This window comes from Nicotiana tabacum, chromosome 12, assembly GCF_000715075.1.
Source record: "Nicotiana tabacum cultivar K326 chromosome 12, ASM71507v2, whole genome shotgun sequence".
In the NCBI taxonomy this organism is placed as follows: domain Eukaryota; kingdom Viridiplantae; phylum Streptophyta; class Magnoliopsida; order Solanales; family Solanaceae; genus Nicotiana; species Nicotiana tabacum.
The window spans coordinates 1,035,557-1,054,527 of NC_134091.1; the positions used below are offsets into that span (position 1 = coordinate 1,035,557).

Consider the following 18,971-nt stretch of genomic DNA (forward strand, 5'->3'; position numbering starts at 1 on the left):
CCAATCCACCAGTCCGCACAGCCCACCCCCCAGGCCGCAAAACGACGTAGTTTAACACCAAAACTACGTCATTTCAATGCCGATCCATCTCAACCATTCAAACCAAACTGATCCAACGGCCAAGATCCCACACCCCGTACCCACTAATAGACCCGACCCGTCTCACCTGGACCGACCCAACCCCTTTTAGTCTAAAACGACACCGTCCCCCATCAGCCAAGAGATCCCGACCCTTCATCGCACCCCATCCAATGGTTAGGAATCAACCCCTTACTAACTATATAAACCCATAACCTTACCCTGCCCCCTCTATCCGAACCCCAGCCTTAGGTCACCTTCGTCCTCATCCCCTTCCCCTCCAAAACCCTAGCCGCCCCTGTATCCTTCACCATGAAAGCCGGCGGCATGGACGCCGGTGACCCCACCCTTAACACCATAGAACCCCCTTGCCATCCTGAACATGGATCTGTTAACCACTTAACTCGAATCCCTTCCCACCTTCTCGAATCTTCGTTTGAAGATTCGAGTCGGAACTTGACTTACACCGTTTAACCCCAGTTTCACACCAGACACTCCCCAGACCCCCTTCGTGACCAAACCATGCTTGGTTTGGTCCGAATCTGACCAGGGAAGCACGAATTCCGGATCTAATTTTTGGAACCTTAAGGTTCCTCGTCACTGGTCCGTATCTTGTTCAAGCCGAAGAGATTAAGGTCTAATGGACCTTAATCGAAGTGTTTCTCAACACTTCGATTAAAGTCCGTTCAGCCTTAAGAAAGGTCTGTTCGAGTCCAAGCTAGGGTCTTTTGATTTTTCGGGGTTTAAGGTGAGTTTTGCTTTCTTTTCTTTATTTGTTTTAGTCCATGTGATTGTTTTAAAGGCTGTTCATGTTTTGTGAAATTTGTGTTTTGAGTTTTATCAATTGTGTCCTGCCCACTTTGTTTGAACCTACGCGTTTGATTAGGTTCCTCTCCTGTTCTGATAATGCGTATGTATGTATGTGTTGTGCAATTAACTGAATCTCAAATTTGAACCGATTAACGGACTCCTCGAGTACAATTCTGTTTGATCAGTACAATTCAAATGATGTGTCGATACTGTTAAATGTCTGATTTTTGGCTACGATTGTGCATGTTATGATTAATATAGTCGAGTCGACATGTGTCGTCAATTAGTTTCAACTGCCTGAACAATAACAAATCGATTTGCTTCTGGACACATTTGTTTGAATCAATTAGGAACTGAGTTTGTTTACTTATAGTTGTTAATTTGAATCAGAAATGTAAAAAGAATGTTTGTTTAAGTTTTGAATTAGAGGGCATGTGCACTTGTGCACAACATGTGCATTTGTGCACCACAGGTGCATTTGTGCACAACATGTGCCCTGCATAAGGGCTTTTGAATAAAATAGTTGACAACACATGTTGTCAGATCACATTCTGCTGCCCATACACTACTTTAGTTTCAGAAATAATAAACCTTACTAAAAAGTAAGTTTGCCAGAGAATGTCATGGGGTTTGTTTTTATTTAAATGGTAAGTGGAAACTGAAAAGAAGGCAGCACATGAGAGGGTGTTTTGATTGTCTAAAACAGGTTGTTAAAGGGTTGATTGGAGGCTTATAAAAGGGGGGATTTGATAAGAGAAAAAGAGAAGGGAGAGGATACAGACACACATAGGGGATTCATACTGAATCATTGAGGGTTTGAAGTTCAAAAAGATAAAAAAAAACTGAGAGGAGTTTCTTTTGATAACTCAAACAGATTTCAAGACTGAAAATTGGCACTATTTTGTTTAAGAAGAAAAGAGATAGTGAGAGGGATATCATAAAGAGGCACATACAGACACATTGAGAGAAGCTATATATACGGATAAAGAGTGAACAAGAAACAGAGAATATACAGAAATTTCAGGAAAAACTGTTTTCTGTTTGGGTTTCATTTGTTGTCAACCTGTTGGGCTGTACTGATTCTTCCAAGTCTCAATTGAAATTACTGGTGGTATTTCGTGCTTAGTTTCCTTTGAGTTGGTCTGCCTGGAGTTTTGTTTATGCTACGCTGCCTACTGCTGTCATTTTCCACTTTTTCCTCGTCTATAATTGTATCTTGCACCGGAACTTGTCCTGCTGCTGTTATCTGTTACTGCTGCTGTTTCGCCTGCACTATTGCTCAACTGACTCTCTTGCTTTCTTCATTGTAAGCATCTTCTCAGGTACACACTTCGAATCTGTCTGATGTAACTGATGTCGCAATGAAAGCTGAAATGAAAGATCTGAAGAATTTTTTAATCATCTGTTGCCTTACTTACAGCTTTACGAATATTGTTAAAGTTGTATAAATCCTTTAATCTGTAGCCTAATAAAGAATACATTAGTAAGTTTGTACTTAATTGATGTTTATGTTGATCTGAAACTGTGGTATTTGATTCATTTAGAAGCATACAGGATGTAAATACCGTTCATGAAATGTGAAACTATTCAATATGATTGTTAGAATTGAACTCACTCTTTCAGCATGTTTTGAATAGGTAGGGACAAATGGTTGTTAAATCTAGCCAAATATAATACAGTTTTGAATCACCCAGTCTCAATTTCTTTGGGCAGTTCATAGGACTAGTTTTTCCTTTAATAAGAAATTCTATTAATCCTGCTTAAACGAGTTAATCTAAATCCAACTTAAGGATGTTGTTCGGATTAAGTGTTGTATTTTGTCAATCTCGCATGTAACTTCTTTGTCCAATTAAAACATGTTTCACAAGGTATGACGTCCCTCCATTTTATAAAATAATTAATCAGAAATTGATAAGGATCCAGGGTTAGGCCAAAGCATATACTTGAATTAACATGTATCTTTCTTCTTCCATTTTTTAGACAAACACAGTTAGAAAGGTAGTTGATTTAGGATATCCTTTCTAAAATAGAGAGCCTCGCCAAATAAAAAAAATGCAACATTTGCGGGGCCCTCAATAACTAACCATAATAAATATTTTAGAATTCAGGATAGGCCGTTTAGTGAATTTCATGGCCTTCTCCAAAAATAATAACGCGTTTAGACTCTTTAGGCGCGGCTTAATTAAACTATATTCTTAAACTCAGGTGCACATTGATGTGACCCGAATCCAAAATCTCAACAGAGTCGAAATGTATTGATAACTACGGGTGCATTGATTGTGACGTGGTTCGAGATACATTTTCACGACGTTGCAATTCTATAAAAATAAATGATAATAATAAAAGCAGTTTAAAAAGAGCACATAAGTCGTAACATGTATTTAAATCAGATATTTAGCCATTATAACAATTTAAGCGACCGTGCTAGAACCACAGGATTCGAGGGTGCCTAACACCTTCCCTCGGGTCAACAGAATTCCTTACTTAGAATTTCTGGTTCGCAGACTTCATTTGGAAAAGTCGAAAATTTCCTCGATTTGGGATTCAAGATAAACCGGTGACTTGGGACACCAAAAGCCAAACCTTTCCCAAGTGGCGACTCTGAATTAAATAAATAATCCCATTTCGAATATTGTCACTTAAATTGGAAAAACTCCCCTCGCGCATTTTTTAACCCTTCGGGGAGGGGCGCGCAAAAAGGAGGTGTGACAACTCTACCATATTATGCTGGACCGGTATACTCTGCTGACTCCAGTATAATATACTGGAGACTGGAGCACCGGTGCTCCAAACTCCAGTATATTATACTGGACAATTATACTTGCTGGAACTCCAGTATATTATGCTGGAGTTCTAGTGTACTTATGCTGGAACTCCATCATATTATGCTGGAGTTCCAGCATACTTATCCTGGAACTCCATTATAATATGTTGGAGTTCAAGTATACTTATGCTGGAACTCCAGCGTAATATGCTGGCATATTTTCCGGATTTTGAACAGTGTTTTCGCTCAGATTTATCTTTACATGAAAAATGGCTAAATTTCAATTACTTTTAAAACTGGGCTATTTTTGAACGACTAGTTGTAAATCTGGCTATTTTTTAATTTCTCCCGTAAAGACCCTATTCAAACCATTTTAAAATCCATGCATGAAACATTTTCATATAAATACTGAAAATAAAAATATACTCCTAATTAATATCATTTCGTGTATGTGCCCATACTTACAAGTCACAATCCAACAAATTGGTTAAAATAACACGGGTTAGTCAGTTTTTGGATCGGTAATTGAAAAATAGCAGTGTTTGCAAAGTAATTGAAAAATAGCTACTATTTTGCTACAACACAGAAAGTTTTAACATAATATACTGGAGATTGGAGCACATGTGTATGAACTTTCAGCATATTTTGTTGGAACTCCAGCACATTATGAAATTCCAGCATGTTATGGTGGAAGTTCACATGTAAAAAATTCGAAGTCCAGCATATTCTACTGGAATATTTTTTGGATTTTTGAACAGTGTTTTTGTTCATGTCACGATCCAAACCGATGGACCGTGACGGGCATCCTGTACCTAACTCAACCTACCTATGTAACGTATCTTTCATATCATACTATCATGGGTAAATGAGCTAGAGAGGTTGTTGTGAGATAAGTACAATAAAACATGGGGAAATACTCGACATTGGACAACCCAACATTTAACCAAACTTATACATATGACGTACAGGCCTATAAGGCGGGCATGACCCTTTATATACTCAAAACATAGGCCGACAAGGCCATACAATTATCCGTATACATGATATTTGTCTACAAGCCTCTAAGAATACATAATATCATAAAGGTCGGGACAGGGCCCCGTCATACCAATCAATATATGTAATAATCATACTGACCAAATAGGTAACTCCGGAGTAAATGGAGCGCACCAACACCTTTCGCTGGGCTGATAGCTTACTTGGAGGGCTCATAACCTGTCTATCGGGACCTGCGGGTATGAAACGCAGCGTCCCCAGGCAAAGGGACGTCAATACAAATACTATACCGAGTATGTAAGGAATGAAAATCAGCAAATAATTGACATAAGAGAAATATGGAGTAAAAAACTCAATATGTATATCTGGATAATTCTGTAAATCATGAATTACTTATAGTATCGTGCATAGGTACATGTGTTCATAACTTCATCAAGCCTCTGAGGGAATCCCATCATATCATCTCAGCTACTGTGGGAAGCAATGCATGAGAAGTACGTCAATAAAATCTCTCAGAACGTCATAAGACTATTATGCCTCTAATTAATATCATGAAATAACTTTATCAACTTATGTATTTTTTGAGACCCATGAATAGATAATAGAATAATAGGACACATGAGGAATCAAGAACGTAGGAATCTCTAGTATAGATGAATAGAGTCATTTATGGAAATTGTGCATTTGCTCGTTTCGTTTGTATCGTATGGATCATGCCAAAAAGAAATAAGGGATAGCCTTAACATACCTGAGTCGATTCTCTTGGAAATCCCTCTAGCACACGTTAATTGCGATAAAATACGTAACGACAAGATCGGAGTAAGGAAAACTCTGTATGATATTCTTGAGAAAGATTGCACCGTACTTCCTTAGAATTACAAAATCCCATTGCATCTTCGCTTGCATTCTTGGACGTTGGTGGATCTGGTGTTGATTGCAAGATTCTTCTAAATTTGATTTGGATGAATCCTTAACGTTGGTGGAGTCCTTTTGATGCATAAATTCATGCATCCAATCTTCCATTATTGGAATATGCATTTATTTACAATAGCTGGTCTAACAAATCTATGTTTGATTTAGTTTGTGCCACCTCCTCTTTTAGGCTTGATTAATTGGTAATTTGTTGTTACACTTACATATCCCCACATGTATAGTTGTCCCCTTTAATTATCCAATAAATTTTACTTAAATATCCACAAATTCAATAATTAACCAATTACCCACATAATTAAGAATTATCTCAATTTACTTAAAATACTACTCACTTTTAATACACTTTATACACCTTACTATCATGGTCATGTGGTACCTTGTATGCCATTAGTTCATAAATACCGAGTATTTTAGCTCGGGCCGTATTTTATCCCAAAATGTCAAACTTCGACGAAAATTTATTTTCTTCGATTTGTTTTCCCTCTCAGCTTCACGAATTTACTCATCACTTGTTTGAAATAACATAATGCTTGTAGTCTCAAAATAATCTCATTCTCGAACTTACGTCGATTAACTTACGACAAAACTTTAACATACGAAAATGTTGGATGTAATATCTCATTTCCGAGCTTCCATCAATTTACTTATGGTGTACTTTCACTTATGAAACACATGGGGTGTAACAGTTTAAATTTATCTTTACATAAAAAATAGCTAAATTTCGATAACTTTTGAAATTATGGCTATTTTTCAAATTACTACTCGTAAATCTGACTATTTTTGAATTTGACCCAACAAATTGTCTATGACCTCTACGACGAGAAATTCAAAAATAGCCAGATTTACAACTGGTCGTTCAAAAATAGCCCAATTTCAAAAGTAATCGAAATTTAGCCACTTTTCATGTAAAGATAAATCTGAGCAAAAACACTGTTCAAAACCCGAAAAATACGCCAGTATATTATATTGGAGTTCCAGCATAAGTATGCTTGAACTCCAGCATATTATACTGGAATTCCAACAAGTATAATTGTCCAGTATAATATATTGGAGTTTGGAGCACCGGTGCTCCAGTCTCCAGTATATTATACTGGAGTCAGCAAAGTATACCAGTCCAGTATAATATGCTGGAGTTCATACACAGGTGCACCGAACTCCAGTATATTATGCTGAACCGATCTCTGTTGCAGCAAAATAGTGTCAATTTTTTATTGACTTCGTAAACGCTGGTTATTTTTGAATGACCAGTCCGAAAACTGGTTATACCGTGCTATTTTTACACGACGAAGCCTTAAGGGTTGGGCCAAGTCCTTGAGCCAGTCCAGTCCGGTTCTTGGGCCGAACTAGGCCGCCAGCCACATTTAATTTCATATAAATAAACTAAAAATCAGTAGGAAAAGGATCGGTTTGCTGAAGCGAACTTGCCTTAGTTCAAATTTCAGCTACGGGATCTCCTTAAGAAAAGAACAGTAAAGCGGGGTAAATTTCCTTCATTTTTTTCTTTTCATTTTGTCTTTGCAAAGCATTCTAAAATTCTATTGAATAACTATAGTCATTTCAAAATATTCCTTTGCTAGGGTTTATTTTTTTGTGATTTTATAAAGCATTTAGTTTGTCTTTTTTTGAGTCGATTCTTCTCTGCAACATTTTTGGCGGACATGTTTGTTCCTTTGAATCAGATGTAACGTTGTTCTTGTATATTAAATCTTTGTGCTGGCTAAATGAACGGATATAGCATTTGGCAGGAGTATGAACACAGCTACTGCATTCACTTGAGCTCTACTTATATAGTTAAAAGTTCTTAAACATATATTCCCTCCGTTTCAATTTATGTGAACCCATTTGACTGGGCACGAAGTTTAAGAAAAGAGAGAAGACTTTTGATCTTGAGGCGTAAAATGAGGCACATATATTTTGCGTGGCTATAAATCATTGTGTAAAGGTAAATTATTTCCAAATAAGGAAAGGGGTCATTCTTTTTGGTACGGACTAAAAAGGAAATAAGTTCACATAAATTGAAACGGAGTGAGTATGTTCCTACAAAAATTCGTCCTCTTGTAGTGGGTGTAGTGCTATTTTGCACCTACTGTTTTAGTTAGATGATGTTAGCTTAAAAATCCTGTCTTTCATGACTGTTGTTCTGTAACATGTCGAGTTCGATCAATCGTCTTCTGATCTATAGCAGTCCTAATCATAAGCAAATGGGAAAAATGGGGAAAAATTAACCTCAATTGTTTGGGTGCAGCGTGTTTGAATGTCAAATGGTTAGAACAGTGAGTTTCCCGTCATTTGTGTGGCCTGTTTGTATTTTCATGACTTGTGGAAGAAATCTGCTGTCTTCAAGTATGGCGGCAGATGCTTTTAAACTAAGCTAAATGTGAAATGTCTAGTTCCTGCCTACTATGGCTCACTCTTCATGATTAAGATGGTTCGGCTGTAGGAAGTTTCTCTATGTGATTTCATGTATCTTTGGTTTGAAGCTCTTAACTCGAGTCTTTACGAAAAGCCAATGGACATTCGCTCATAGAGGTATAGGAACCTTTTCTGGAGTAAATAAATCAACTGACCTATTAGACTCATAGCATCCTTAGGGTGTATTTATATGTAAACCTGGACTTTTGGATTGATGTTATCTGTAAAGGGCATGGGGCCTTGTTTCGCTGCTGACTTCGTTGATGTGTGTAGAACATTTGTAGACTGGGGAGGGCAAGGGAGGCTGAGTCCTGCAAAATTTTAGTAGCAGGCTTCATTAAATTTCATTCGACGTTCGTCAGGAGTCTTTATTTTGGTTACTGATTTTGTATGTTCATATAAGATAAGTGTGACTCAAATCATACTACAAATTTCCTTAAATGCAAAATATTTAGCAATAGAGTGCAATGGACATGAATACAGTGGAATGGATACGTAGGATTCATATAACCAATCCCAACTAATTTTTGGGTTGAGGCTTACTTGATTGATTGGGGTTATTGAAGACATGCTTGGAGGCTTATTATTTCAATAATTGCCGAAAGTTCTTTGGATGTTTAAGGCTCTACACCTTGACAATATGCATTAGAACATCAATTTGATATAACCTCTAAGTTTGGTAAAACGGGGAGTGGTGGGAAGGGTTTGTCACGCAAAATAGCTTTATGTTAGAGAGATTTTTTTGGTGAAAACTTAGCAAATCTAGTTCTCTTTTAGTCCTTTTTTTTTCTTTATCTACAAATTCAATCTTACAAAATGAGGGGTTCAATAAATATGAAACTGCTTCAGCAGGCAAATTCTCTGTGCACTTATCCCTTGAGGCTAAATCTCTGTCTTATAGTCTGCAGGAAGCTATCTTGCTTGACTCATCCGTAAGCATGAATTTAGAAATATCTGCTTACCTCACACTTTTCTCCCTGAAGCTAAATTCGCTCTCTTACAGCCTGCAGGGAGGAAATTTTTTGACACAACTGTAAGCATGAACTCAGAAGAATGTGCAAAGTCTCATCATTCCAAACCAACTGTCACTCTGACTGGGACTGCTGAAAAATGTGCAATTGGACCATCACTTGGTGTGGTTGACATAGGCAATAGTGAAAATGCATATCTTTTTCGTGTTGCGCTTCCTGGTGTAAGAAATAAATGTAAGTACTTTTAAATAAACCTCTGTATTGTTTATTTTCTAGAGTGGATATAACAAATGGAGGCAACAGTGACTGCGTTTATGCATAGGCTTACTTAGTGATCTCATCATTAACCTGAAATTACCTTATGACCCTCAGAGTTAAGCTTCAGCATAGACAATGAGGTCGAATTCTTTGATCATAATATGTGATTCTGAAATGTGTCATTCCTTGAAATTGGAATATAAGAATGTATTACGAGCAGTAGCTAATCAATTCAGGTACATCTCAGTAATTGGGGTTGTTTATGTAAACTCCTGTATTGTGAACACTGGCTATGCCTAAATGATTGAACATTAGGTTTGGTGCGATAAATACTGTTCAAAATTTTTTGGTGTAAGAGGATCATATTTACTTAAATACCAGTAACTTTTAAGAGTTGGAATTTAATAGTCAATTGATGTGTATACCATACAGGTAATATAAAATGTGACATACAGAGAGAAGGGAGAGTCCGGATAGAGGGTGTGGTTACAGAGAGTGATGTCTTGAAAAACTCATCCAAGGGTTATGAGATGAAAGTTCAGCAGCTTTCTCCTCCTGGGCCTTTTACCGTATCGTTCAATTTGCCAGGACCGGTTGATCCCAGATTATGTTCCCCACGTTTTAGATCAGATGGCATTCTGGAAGTCATTGTATTGAAATACCGGATACCTATTGTGTCAGCCGAAGGTTTGCCTGAGAATTGGTACAATGGCTCTTTCCCAGCTCCTTGAATTCTTGTCGTCCCTGTTTCTTAACATACATGGGATTTATTTGTTTTGTAACATTTCTCGTGAATATAGCAGTCAACTTCTAGGGGGGCTACCTGTACAACAAGGGATTTTGCATTATATGTTCCATTGGATATTTTGGCTATGCTGACGTTGATTTTGAACCCAAGTGTGTACTGTTTCAACAAGAAAAAAATACATGGAGTATGTGACATTATTTACATTTTTATCATGATTGTTGAGTCAGCTGACGTTTCCATATACCGGGGGGGGGGGGGGGTCGGTCTCATGATCTGAGTTTTCTATGCTTATAATCAGTGTAATGTGAGTTCACTATTCACTTGAGCACTGTGAAAACCATTAAATAGATAAGCAGGCAAGATTTTTTGGAATTCAGCTACATGATATAAACCTAATGCTGTTGATGTCCTGAGTGAGCACTAGTTTATACAATGTGTTTCAACAAGATTTCTGCAGTGAATGCTATTTTCTTATCATTGGCCGGATAGAGTTTATCTGCTAATTAGAATAGCAACATCACATCTTGTTATGGAAAAGTATGTTATCGACAACTTGATGCAGGATACTGTGTTTAAAATTTGATTTTGCATAATAAAAAGTAGTACAACTGTTTTTGGGTTCACTGTGCATCGATGTTGTCAAACAATATGTAAAACTAGGTGTTTGCCAACAGCAAAAAATACATCTCCTTTTTTGGAATTATTAGTATTTGGTATTGCAGTAATAATTTTCCAGAGGATTTGACGATAATAAACAACTATCTTGGAATACCTTCCAGCAGGAACTGAAGTTGTGTGTTGTCCTATACGTACCACTGTGCACGTTAAGGCAAATGATAGACCCCTATTCATAAAATAAACAAAAAGTGCCAATAATAGATCCCCATATATTGGTAATGCCTTCTATAATTGATTCAAGACACATAAGAGGTAACTAATGATGAGAGGCATGGGTTTGTCAACGATGATACAAGATTATTCCCATTGATTAATGTATTTACTCTTAAAGTAACAAATGTATATCCAATACATTTAGGACTTGGTATAGTAAGTATTACTAATTCTATATTAATAATTGGACCATAGTTAGGTGTGAAGTAAGCTCACTAATTTTATATATGAAGCATATACTGTGGCTGCTAGCATAATTTTGCTCTCCTATTCTAAGTTGAATTTAAATGAAAGTTATGATCGATTCACATAATCAATCGTAACTTGTTTGGACTTGAGGTATGTTATTGAAAGTGCACAATTTGGATGTAGTCTATACATTTTCCAAGTAAAAATAGCACGGTATAGCTAGTTTTTGGACTGGTCATTCAAAAATAGCCAACGTTTACCAAGTCAATAAAAAATAGCCACTTTTTTGCTGCAACAGAGATCGGTCCAGCATAATATACTGGAGTTCGGTGCACATGTGTATGAAATCCAGCATATTATGCTGGACCGGTATACTTTGCTGGCTCCAGTATAATATACTGGAGACTGGAGCACCGATGCTCCAAACTCCAGTATATTATGCTGGACCGGTACACTTACTGGAACTCCAATATATTATGCTGGAGTTCTAGTGTACTTATGCTGGAACTCCATCATATTATGCTGGAGTTCCAGCATACTTATCCTGGAACTCCATTATAATATGTTGGAGTTCAAGTATATTTATGCTGGAACTCCAGCATAATATACTGGCATATTTTCCGGATTTTGAACAGTGTTTTCGCTCAGATTTATCTTTACATGAAGAATGACTAAATTTCAATTACTTTTAAAATTGGGCTATTTTTAAACGACCAGTCGTAAATCTGGCTATTTTTGAATTTCACCCATTTTCCTAACACTTGCTGGATTTTGTACTTTGACGTTCCACGTCCCAAAGATGAGTTGGTTAGTTGAATGGCCCAGCTCTAATTGAGAATTTACAGGTCTTCCACCAATTAAACCATGAATATGTAATCTAAATTTCCAGTCATTTAATTAGTATTATACTTCAGTCCATCCAATAAAACCAAACGTGATATAATATAAACTTTGTTAATACGATGATATAATCAAAGTTCACAATTATTCGCATCTTCAACAGGCATCATTAGCAAACCACTCATTTCTCCAGTATTTCCTACTCCAAAGTCTTCGCTTGTCTTCTTCTCCTTCCCTCTTCCACGAAATTGCTTTCCATCTCCTAAAATGTTTCAATCATCTATTTTCTTAACCAATAAATTAAATTCAGAGTACTCCGTCAATGTCCCTCGGAAACAGCCTCTCTGCCCCTCGGGGTAGAGGTAAGGTCTGCGTACATATTACCCTCCCCAGACCCCACTTGTGGAATTATACTAGGTGGTTGTTGTTGTAGAGTACTCCGTCAATGTCTGCTACATATATATATATATATAAGAATATCATTCTGTGTGCATTTATTTCTCCTTAAACCAAGAAAATGGCACTCAAAGTCCTTACTGCCCTTGACTCAGCAAAAACACAATACTATCACTTCAAGGCGATTATTATCGCCGGTATGGGGTTATTCACTGATGCATACGACCTCTTTTGTATCCCTCCGATCATGAAACTCATCGGTCGAATCTACTATGGATCATCCAGAGACCCTGGCCAAGTGCCTCAGGCCGTCACATCCGCTATGGTTGCGACGGCCCTTCTAGGCACGGTTATCGGTCAACTAGTTTTCGGCCGATTAGGTGACCTAATCGGCCGACGCAAAGTCTACGGCTTTGCTCTCATGATCATGGTCATGAGCTCTTTTGGATGTGGACACTCTATATGCACGTCCAGGACATGTGTTTTATTCAGTCTTGGTTTTTTTAGGTTCTTGTTAGGGATTGGAATAGGTGGAGATTACCCTCTATCAGCTACAATTATGTCTGAATTTGCTAATAAGAGGACAAGGGGTGCGTTTATTGCTGGAGTTTTCTCAATGCAGGGATTTGGAATACTTGCTAGTTCTACTGTCACAATGATTGTTTGTTCTATTTTTGATCGTGCTACTTCAAGAGGAAGTGAGAGTACACCTCACAGTGCAGATTTAGCTTGGAGAATTATACTAATGATTGGCGCTGTTCCAGCAGGGTTTACCTATTACTGGCGCATGATGATGCCTGAGACTGCCAGGTAAATTTGTTTCAAATTTACTTGTCAAATATATTGGGTCATATTGTATTTTTCCGAGATCCCCGGGAAGGCCGTGCCGAACCACAAAGGTATATTGTATGTTGCCTTACTCTGCATTTCTGCAAGATGTTATTTTCACGGCTTAAAACCGTGATCTCCTGGTCATATGGCAGCAACTTTCCTAATTGCGCTAAGGTTTCCCTTCTTTCCGAGATTCCTGGGGAATTAAGGGCCGGACCACAAGGGTCTATTATATGCAGTTTTACCCTTCATATCTGCAGGAGACTGTTTCCACGGCTCGAAACCGTGAGCTCCTGGTCACATGACTATAATTTTCCCAGTTACGCCAAGGCTCCCCTTCTTTTCCGTAATCCCTGGGAATTAAGGGCCCGACCACAAGGGTCTATTTTAGATAGCCTAATCCTGTATTTCTTCAAAAGGCTGTTTCAAAAGCTCAAATCCGTGACCTCCTGGTCACGTGACAACAACTTTACCAGCTACGCCAAGACCCACTTCTTTTCCAAGGTCCCCATTTTTGAAATATATTTGTCTTGTGAATTGTCTCAGAAACTAAACTTGGGACGTAATTTTTCGTAGGTATACGGCTTTGGTTGAAAGAAATGTGCCACAAGCAGCTAAGGATATGGAAAAAGTACTTGATGTTTCAGCAAGTCAGATTGCTGAGGAATTTTGTGTTTATCCAAGAAATTCACCACCCTCTTATTCCTTTTTCTCCAAATCATTCATTCAAAGCCATGGCCGTAATCTCTTTGCTTGTTCAATTTCTTGGTTTCTAGTCGATATTGTTTTCTACAGCAGCAATCTCTTTCAATCCCAAATATACAAACGCTATCTCAGTAAAAAACAAGAAGTAAATGCTTTTCAAGAAGCTTTTGAAGTTGCAAGACTTCAAGCTATTATTGCAATTTGTTCAACAATTCCAGGTTATTTTGCGACTATGTATTTTATTGATCGATTTGGGAGAGTTAAAATTCAAATGATGGGATTTTTCTTCATGGCAATAAGTTTATTAGCAATGGGAATTCCATATTATTCATATTGGAATAATAACACCAATGGATGGTTCATGTTTTTATATGGCCTAACATTTTTTTTCTCTAATTTTGGTCCAAATACAACTACTTTTATAGTACCCGCAGAACTTTTTCCTGCTTGTTTCAGAACAACATGTCATGGCATTTCTGGAGCTATTGGAAAAATTGGTGCAATTATTGGATCCTTAGGGTTTTTATGGGCTTCTCATAATAAAAAAGAAGATGGTTATACTAAAGGGATTGGAATGACAGCCTCATTAATTCTTCTAGCTGGAGTTTGTTTAGTGGGAATGATTATTACATATATTTTTACCCCAGAGACAATGGGAATATCACTCGAGGAAAATGAGAATATTATTAGTGAATATCATCAAAGAGAATCTATTGATGGTACAGTTTAAAGATTAATTATTTCTCCTAATCTTGGTTTGTTTAGTTAAATGTTTGTTGCCTTGTTTTCTACTTTGAGTTATCTGTACATATTAATTAGTGCTTAGACTTGAGGTGAGTGTACTTCAGCACCATATATGTATAGGGAATGAAGGTTGATTTTGAGACCAACTATGTACTGGTTAATTATGTGAAATTTCTACTCTCTCCGTCTCATATTATCTGTCGTGTTTTCCTTTTACAAGCTCCTTAAGAAATATTAATTAAGAAAGAGATTAGATTATTACTCCCTCCGGTCCAAAATAAGTGATTTTTTGACCTTTTTTTTGTGATCCAAAATAAGTAATTTTTTCAGATTTCAAGAATGAATTAATTATTTTTTTTCCTACATTGACCTTGGAGTAAATAGTGTTGGAGTATGTGCTAGGAGTGTTTATGTGAAGATATAGTAAAGGTTAATATGGTCAATTTTATTGTTAATTAATGTTAAAAGATGGATTTCTTAATCTTTGTGAAAACAACTAAAAAATCACTTATTTTGGACCGGAGGGAGTATACCTTTATTTATGTCTTAAGATAAAATCTCTCTTCATTGAATATTTATTTTATTTATGTATTATTTCCATCTTCAAAAATAATTATTACTAAGGGTAAAAAAAGAAAAGAAAAATCAATTTTGTCTTGAACTTCTAAAATTACAAATAATTTGAGACAACTATTTTTAATAACCACAACTATTAATATGAGACGGAGGTAGTAGTAGTTATTTTTAAGGTGGAAGTTGGTAGGGGTGCCCATGGATATTTAAAAACCTACTAAACCGACAGAACCGAACCTATTTTTAGGTTTCTTTTAATAAAATCGTAGGTTTTTATATAAATCTATAACCGTACCGATAATTAGGGTATGTTTTTTATTTTATAAAAATAAACCAAAAAAGTACCGAACCGTACCGAATAAATTTACATGTGAAAAATATATTTATTATTAAGTTTAAAAATAATAAAACATTAAATTTTTCCTTGGATTTTGGAATAATGAAAACAATTACAAGCCAACAAATAATAAACGCAAAATTATAATTCTCAAACCTATTATGCCACTCCCATCGAAAATAAATTATTTTTAGCATATTCACTAGCAAGACACAAGGCATTATAGCGATTATGAGTAGCAAACTACAATGTATTGATTATATTTCCTTTCGTATGATTTAAGTTTATCTTTTTGAATATTTAATCTTCTATAGACTTTATTTTTCAGTCTCAATTCCGATTTGATTAATATCTTTCCACTCGTGTGATTTATATTTTCTTTATATTAATTTGTTTAGTTTCTTTTACGCTATTGTAGAGTAGTTGATGTATCTATACTCTAGCCATCTTTCATATTTTCTTAATTCATCGCCCTTTAATATGTAAAAATGTCTAGAGAGTTTTGTTAAGTCCTATAAAAGTATGGATGTTATTGCATTCTACTTCTACTAGTGACTTTTACATGACATTTTAAAAAAATACCAAAAATTAACCGAACTATATCGATACCAAAGAGAAACCGATATAATTGGGACGGTTTCGAAAAGTCTAATTTTGGTTATACATAATGAATAACCGAAAAATTGGTATGGTACAAAATTTACAAAATAACCGACCGAACCGAACCATTAACGCCCCTAGAAGTTGGTGTACAAAGCTGCAGGCCATATATCATTTTCCAAGAAGGGACAAGTTTCAATATTTGCCCTCTTAATTTTGACTTAATTCAGCTCGTTTTTGCTTATATTTTAATTTTGTATTTTTTTAATACATTTTCCTTTGTCCTTTTCTCATTGGAAATTCCTTTCCGTACAAGCCAATTATCTGATTTTTTCCAGGAGCGACAGAAATATGTAACAATAAAGTCGTAGGAGGTACAGTTAAATCATAAAGAAACAAGAATTAAAAACCAATATTAATTCAATAAAAACGTTACATCGTACATAGAGTGTTTTACTATATTATTACTGGATTAATCAAAAGATAACAAAATACTTCAATCAGAAATAAAACATTTAGAAAATACATTTGGAAATTGGAAGGTGGAAATTTCACTTCTTTTTGACTGGAAAAGAAACCATTTTGTTAATGCCACATTTGCCTTCAGCTTTGCCTGTATTTCTCTTCATTCTAATGAAACCTTTCTCTCCCCATTTTGGTCCCCAAGAATTCTTAACAATTATATAATCTGCTCCTTTTGTGGTTCCATATCCAACTGCTGCAACCCCATGATCTAACTCTGTTCCACAATGCCCATCAAATACACCCTGCCACGTTTCAATAATAGTCACTCATCAGTACTATATAATTAAAAAATAAGAAATACAGTCAAACTTTTCTATAACAGTTTTATTTGTTTCGTTATTATAGCGAACTGTTGTTATAAAGAACATATATTATGCAATAACATGAAATATCGATTCCAAAGAAAACTTGGCCGTTATAATGATGTGTTGTTATAAAGAATGGTTGTTATAGAAAAGTCTAACAGTAATAAATTAAAAAAATTGAATTTCTTATGCAATGCTATTTAAGTTAAAGAGAAAACATTGTCGCCTTCACGGCACTGGACTATATTTCCGATGTATATAAGTTAAATCCATTAATAATAACAATTTAAGGGTTTTGTTTAGAAGTGTTTTTTACCCCACTGTAGAATTGGAAATCTCTGCCAGAAGCCTCAATAGCCACACTTAAAGGTTGGTTTGCAAGTGCTTTCAATAGACTTTGTTCATCATTGGCTGGTACATCATGATATCCATCAATTGTCACCACCTCAGATTCATCCTGAAATATTACATTAATTAATACTAATAATTAGCATTAAGAAATACTCTTTAACATTGTATGAGTTGTTAATTAATTAATTAAGATGGACTTACTCTTTTTTCATCACAAGTTCCTTCTTCCATAAGGTAAGGATAATCATCTTCTTTGTGAAGACCTCCATTAGAGATGATGAATTGAAAAGCATAATCCATTAGGCCTCCATTGCAACCATTGTTGTATGTTGTGTCACAGTCTATGAGCTCTTGTTCTGACAATGATGTCAAATTCCCTGTCTTTATTTGGTTAATTCCCTCTACTGCCGCTACTGTTGAGAATGCCCAACAACTACCTGCACGCACAGTCAGTATATATAAATTATTAATCCTCATTGAATACGTGCTGACTGTTTGGTTTATATGATCAAAATAGGCAGCATACCACATAAATCTTGGTTCTTCATAGTGTAACATGTTATATATATAAATTAAATCCTTACTGTATACGTGCAGACTATTTGATCTATATAATCAAAATAGGCAATGTACCACATGAATCTTGATTCTTGGTGGTGTAACATGTTGTATTGTATATATTTTTCGTGTATATAAATTAAATCCTTACTGTCTACGTGCTGACTGTTTGATCTATATGATCAAAATAGGCAACGTACCACATGAATCTTGGTTTTTGGTGATGTAAAACGTTATATTATATATATTTTTGATGTATATATATAAGTTAAATCCTTATTGTATACGTGCTGACTATTTGGTCTATATGATTAAAATAGCTAGGTAGTGTACGTACCACATTGACCCTGGTTCTTGACAGGAGTGACAGCACCTTTCTTTCTCCAATCAACAGACTTTGGCAAATCCACAAAATCTCTGTATGCAAATTCTTGCTGAGATTTTTCTCTTTTGTTAAGCAATTCATTATCAACTTTGAGTCCTAAATACATTTTCTTGAACTCATCATGGCTCAAATCAGCAAACTCATTTAGACCAAGCCAATAGTTACTAACTATCTTATTCGTCTCATCAATATGTTTCAAATTATCCTTAAAAATCTCAAACCTATGCAACTTCTCTTCAATGCTCTTATAAATCTTGCCATGTTTATCCATCCAATGCTCAAAAAGATTAATGAGCTTATCAATGCAAGTCAAGTCATCTGAAGAGTATCCCACGATCGAATGATCGCGAGCGAATGAGGTGCAGGCCAGGAGGGAGATAGAAAAAAGGACTAGAAGTGACAACTTGGAAATTGAGAATATAGCCATTTCTATTGGATTAGTAGCAGTAGGTTTTAATATTGTTGGTGTTTAGGATGAATGAAGAATAGAGGGGGAGAGTTGGGGTTTATATAGTGTTAGAATTCTTGGTAAATTTGCTTTGAAGCAAAGTATGTTTGTGTTATATTAATTGTATATACTTTGCTAGATTAGAAGATGGAGTAGTAGTAGGAAATTCAGTGCACGCTGAGACTTAAAGCATGGTGCTTTTTGGCTTTGGATTGAAAGAAAAGCTTAGTTTCTTTTAAGATTCATAACTTCTGACGAAACATGTGATGTTATGCTTCTACTCTTATTGTTGCAATTGTTGAATGCTACTAATGATTATGAGT

General features: G+C 35.9%; 3 protein-coding genes across 3 annotated transcripts; 2 read left to right on the forward strand and 1 right to left on the reverse strand.

Moving 5' to 3' along the window:
* The first annotated feature begins 6,920 nt into the window (after window positions 1-6,920).
* Window positions 6,921-10,179, forward strand: LOC107786348 (increased DNA methylation 3). Its single transcript, XM_016607814.2, has 3 exons — window positions 6,921-7,060; window positions 8,997-9,198; window positions 9,655-10,179. The coding sequence occupies exons 2-3, from the start codon at window positions 9,033-9,035 to the stop codon at window positions 9,951-9,953; spliced, it is 465 nt and encodes a 154-aa protein (XP_016463300.1). The 5' UTR covers window positions 6,921-7,060; window positions 8,997-9,032; the 3' UTR covers window positions 9,954-10,179.
* Window positions 10,180-12,147: 1,968 nt separating this feature from the next.
* LOC107786349 (putative inorganic phosphate transporter 1-9) lies at window positions 12,148-14,762 on the forward strand. Its single transcript, XM_016607816.2, has 2 exons — window positions 12,148-13,096; window positions 13,694-14,762. The coding sequence occupies exons 1-2, from the start codon at window positions 12,408-12,410 to the stop codon at window positions 14,550-14,552; spliced, it is 1,548 nt and encodes a 515-aa protein (XP_016463302.1). The 5' UTR covers window positions 12,148-12,407; the 3' UTR covers window positions 14,553-14,762.
* A 1,716-nt stretch (window positions 14,763-16,478) lies between these two features.
* LOC107786350 (cysteine protease XCP1) lies at window positions 16,479-18,689 on the reverse strand. Its single transcript, XM_016607817.2, has 4 exons — window positions 18,153-18,689; window positions 17,459-17,694; window positions 17,223-17,363; window positions 16,479-16,843 (listed from the first exon to the last, which is right to left on the reverse strand). The coding sequence occupies exons 1-4, from the start codon at window positions 18,625-18,627 to the stop codon at window positions 16,628-16,630; spliced, it is 1,068 nt and encodes a 355-aa protein (XP_016463303.1). The 5' UTR covers window positions 18,628-18,689; the 3' UTR covers window positions 16,479-16,627.
* Window positions 18,690-18,971: the final 282 nt, after the last annotated feature.

What these genes read in the sequence shown, in the direction of transcription:
- LOC107786349 (XM_016607816.2), top strand. Translation starts at nt 12,408, where the DNA reads ATGGCACTCAAAGTCCTTACTGCCCTTGACTCAGCAAAAACACAATAC. An exon ending in ATGATGCCTGAGACTGCCAG is followed by an intron (nt 13,097 to 13,693) that starts GTAAATTTGTTT and finishes AATTTTTCGTAG; the next exon opens with GTATACGGCTTTGGTTGAAA.
- LOC107786350 (XM_016607817.2), bottom strand. Translation starts at nt 18,627, where the DNA reads ATGGCTATATTCTCAATTTCCAAGTTGTCACTTCTAGTCCTTTTTTCT. An exon ending in CAAGAACCAGGGTCAATGTG is followed by an intron (nt 17,695 to 18,152) that starts GTACGTACACTA and finishes CTGTGCGTGCAG; the next exon opens with GTAGTTGTTGGGCATTCTCA. An exon ending in ATTTCCAATTCTACAGTGGG is followed by an intron (nt 16,844 to 17,222) that starts GTAAAAAACACT and finishes GAAACGTGGCAG; the next exon opens with GGTGTATTTGATGGGCATTG.
- LOC107786348 (XM_016607814.2), top strand. Translation starts at nt 9,033, where the DNA reads ATGAACTCAGAAGAATGTGCAAAGTCTCATCATTCCAAACCAACTGTC. An exon ending in TCCTGGTGTAAGAAATAAAT is followed by an intron (nt 9,199 to 9,654) that starts GTAAGTACTTTT and finishes TATACCATACAG; the next exon opens with GTAATATAAAATGTGACATA.